The sequence below is a fragment of the Mastomys coucha genome, unplaced genomic scaffold, assembly GCF_008632895.1.
Source record: "Mastomys coucha isolate ucsf_1 unplaced genomic scaffold, UCSF_Mcou_1 pScaffold21, whole genome shotgun sequence".
Classification (NCBI taxonomy): Eukaryota; Metazoa; Chordata; class Mammalia; order Rodentia; family Muridae; genus Mastomys; species Mastomys coucha.
In genome coordinates, this window is record NW_022196904.1 from 1518861 (window position 1) to 1520169 (window position 1309).

The 1309-nt window shown below is 48.1% G+C and overlaps 1 protein-coding gene across 1 annotated transcript in view; it reads left to right on the forward strand.

The window, feature by feature from the left end:
* The window catches only part of LOC116104121 (natural cytotoxicity triggering receptor 1-like), a 13921-nt gene extending 12624 nt beyond the window's left edge, over positions 1-1297 (forward strand). The window contains exon 8 of the mRNA XM_031390910.1: positions 1139-1297. Coding sequence (XP_031246770.1) covers positions 1139-1297 — 159 coding nt within the window. The remainder of the gene's footprint in view (positions 1-1138) is intronic.
* The last annotated feature ends 12 nt before the right edge of the window (positions 1298-1309 follow it).

Consider the following 1309-nt stretch of genomic DNA (forward strand, 5'->3'; position numbering starts at 1 on the left):
AAAAAAGAGAAAACAGAGGTCCAGAAGACTGCAGTGAAACACTGTCCCCTGAACACAACAGGACTGGATCACTGCACTCACGAACCCAGAACAGCTCTGATTGCCTATCCATGATGAAGTACTGCAACCATTCAATACTGCAAGGTGGACAGAGAGGTTTCCACTTCTAAATAAAGAATTTAAGAGGTAGTTCTGAAGAACCTCTTCAGATTCCATATGACCAATGCTATGAGTCTCAGCTAAGGTCACCCTTACTGATTCTTGGGTTCCTCCCCTATCTCAGGTCCTGCACATCCTAGAGATGCCACCCTCCTCCTAATGTCTGCCATTTACAGATTTCCATTCATTCTCATGGTCTTCTGGCCATCTCTCCCACACACCCAGCAGCTGACTCAGACATATGGAGACGCTCACAGGCAAACAGTGGATGAAGCTTGGGGACACTTAGGAGGAAGAGTTGGGGAAGGATTGAGCACCCAGAAGGGGATAGGAACTCCGCAGGAAGGCCGACAGAGTCAACTAACCTGGACCCTTGGGGCTCTCATAGACTGAACCACCAACTAAAGAGAATACACAGGATGGACCTAGGTCCCCCACACATATAGCAGATGCGCAGCTCAATCTTCACATGGGTCCTGAACAAATAGAGCAGGGGCTATCCTATCCCAAAAGCTGTTGCCTGTCTGTGGGACATGTTCTTCTAGCTGGGCTGCCTTCTCTAGCCTCAGTGGGAGAGGATACAACTAGCCCTGCAGAGAATCGATGTGCCAGGGTTGTGGGGATACCCAGGGGGGTTCTCACCCTCCCAGAGGAGAAAGAGAGAGAAACGGAGAAGGGGGAGGAAGCAAGGGAGGGGTGACTGGGAGTAGAGGCAGTGATCAGGATGTAAAGTGAATAAATTAAATATACATACATGCATACATACATACATACATACATACATACATACATACTTGGTCTTGGTTCCTGAAACCTCTTAGGAGTATATGACAAAGATAAGGCAAATCTACGTACACTTGGGCTTGAATTAAGGTCAGTTTGGGACAGGCTGAGTCAACCACAATACTGAAGGGCACATTGCCACAGGAACCAACCATGTTTGAGAGTTTGGGAATTTTCAGTCCCATTTCCACTCCAGAGAACTCCAGATGAGGAAGAAGGGCTGTCACTCAAGTGGATCACTGGTGCCCAGTGTGATACTCACCCATGCCCACCTAAAGAAGCCTTCATAAGACCTCCACCCCCAAAGCATGGGGCTGGAGGGATTTTCCTGTTTGTAAACATGCCAAGAAAATAAGAGTGCCCCAAG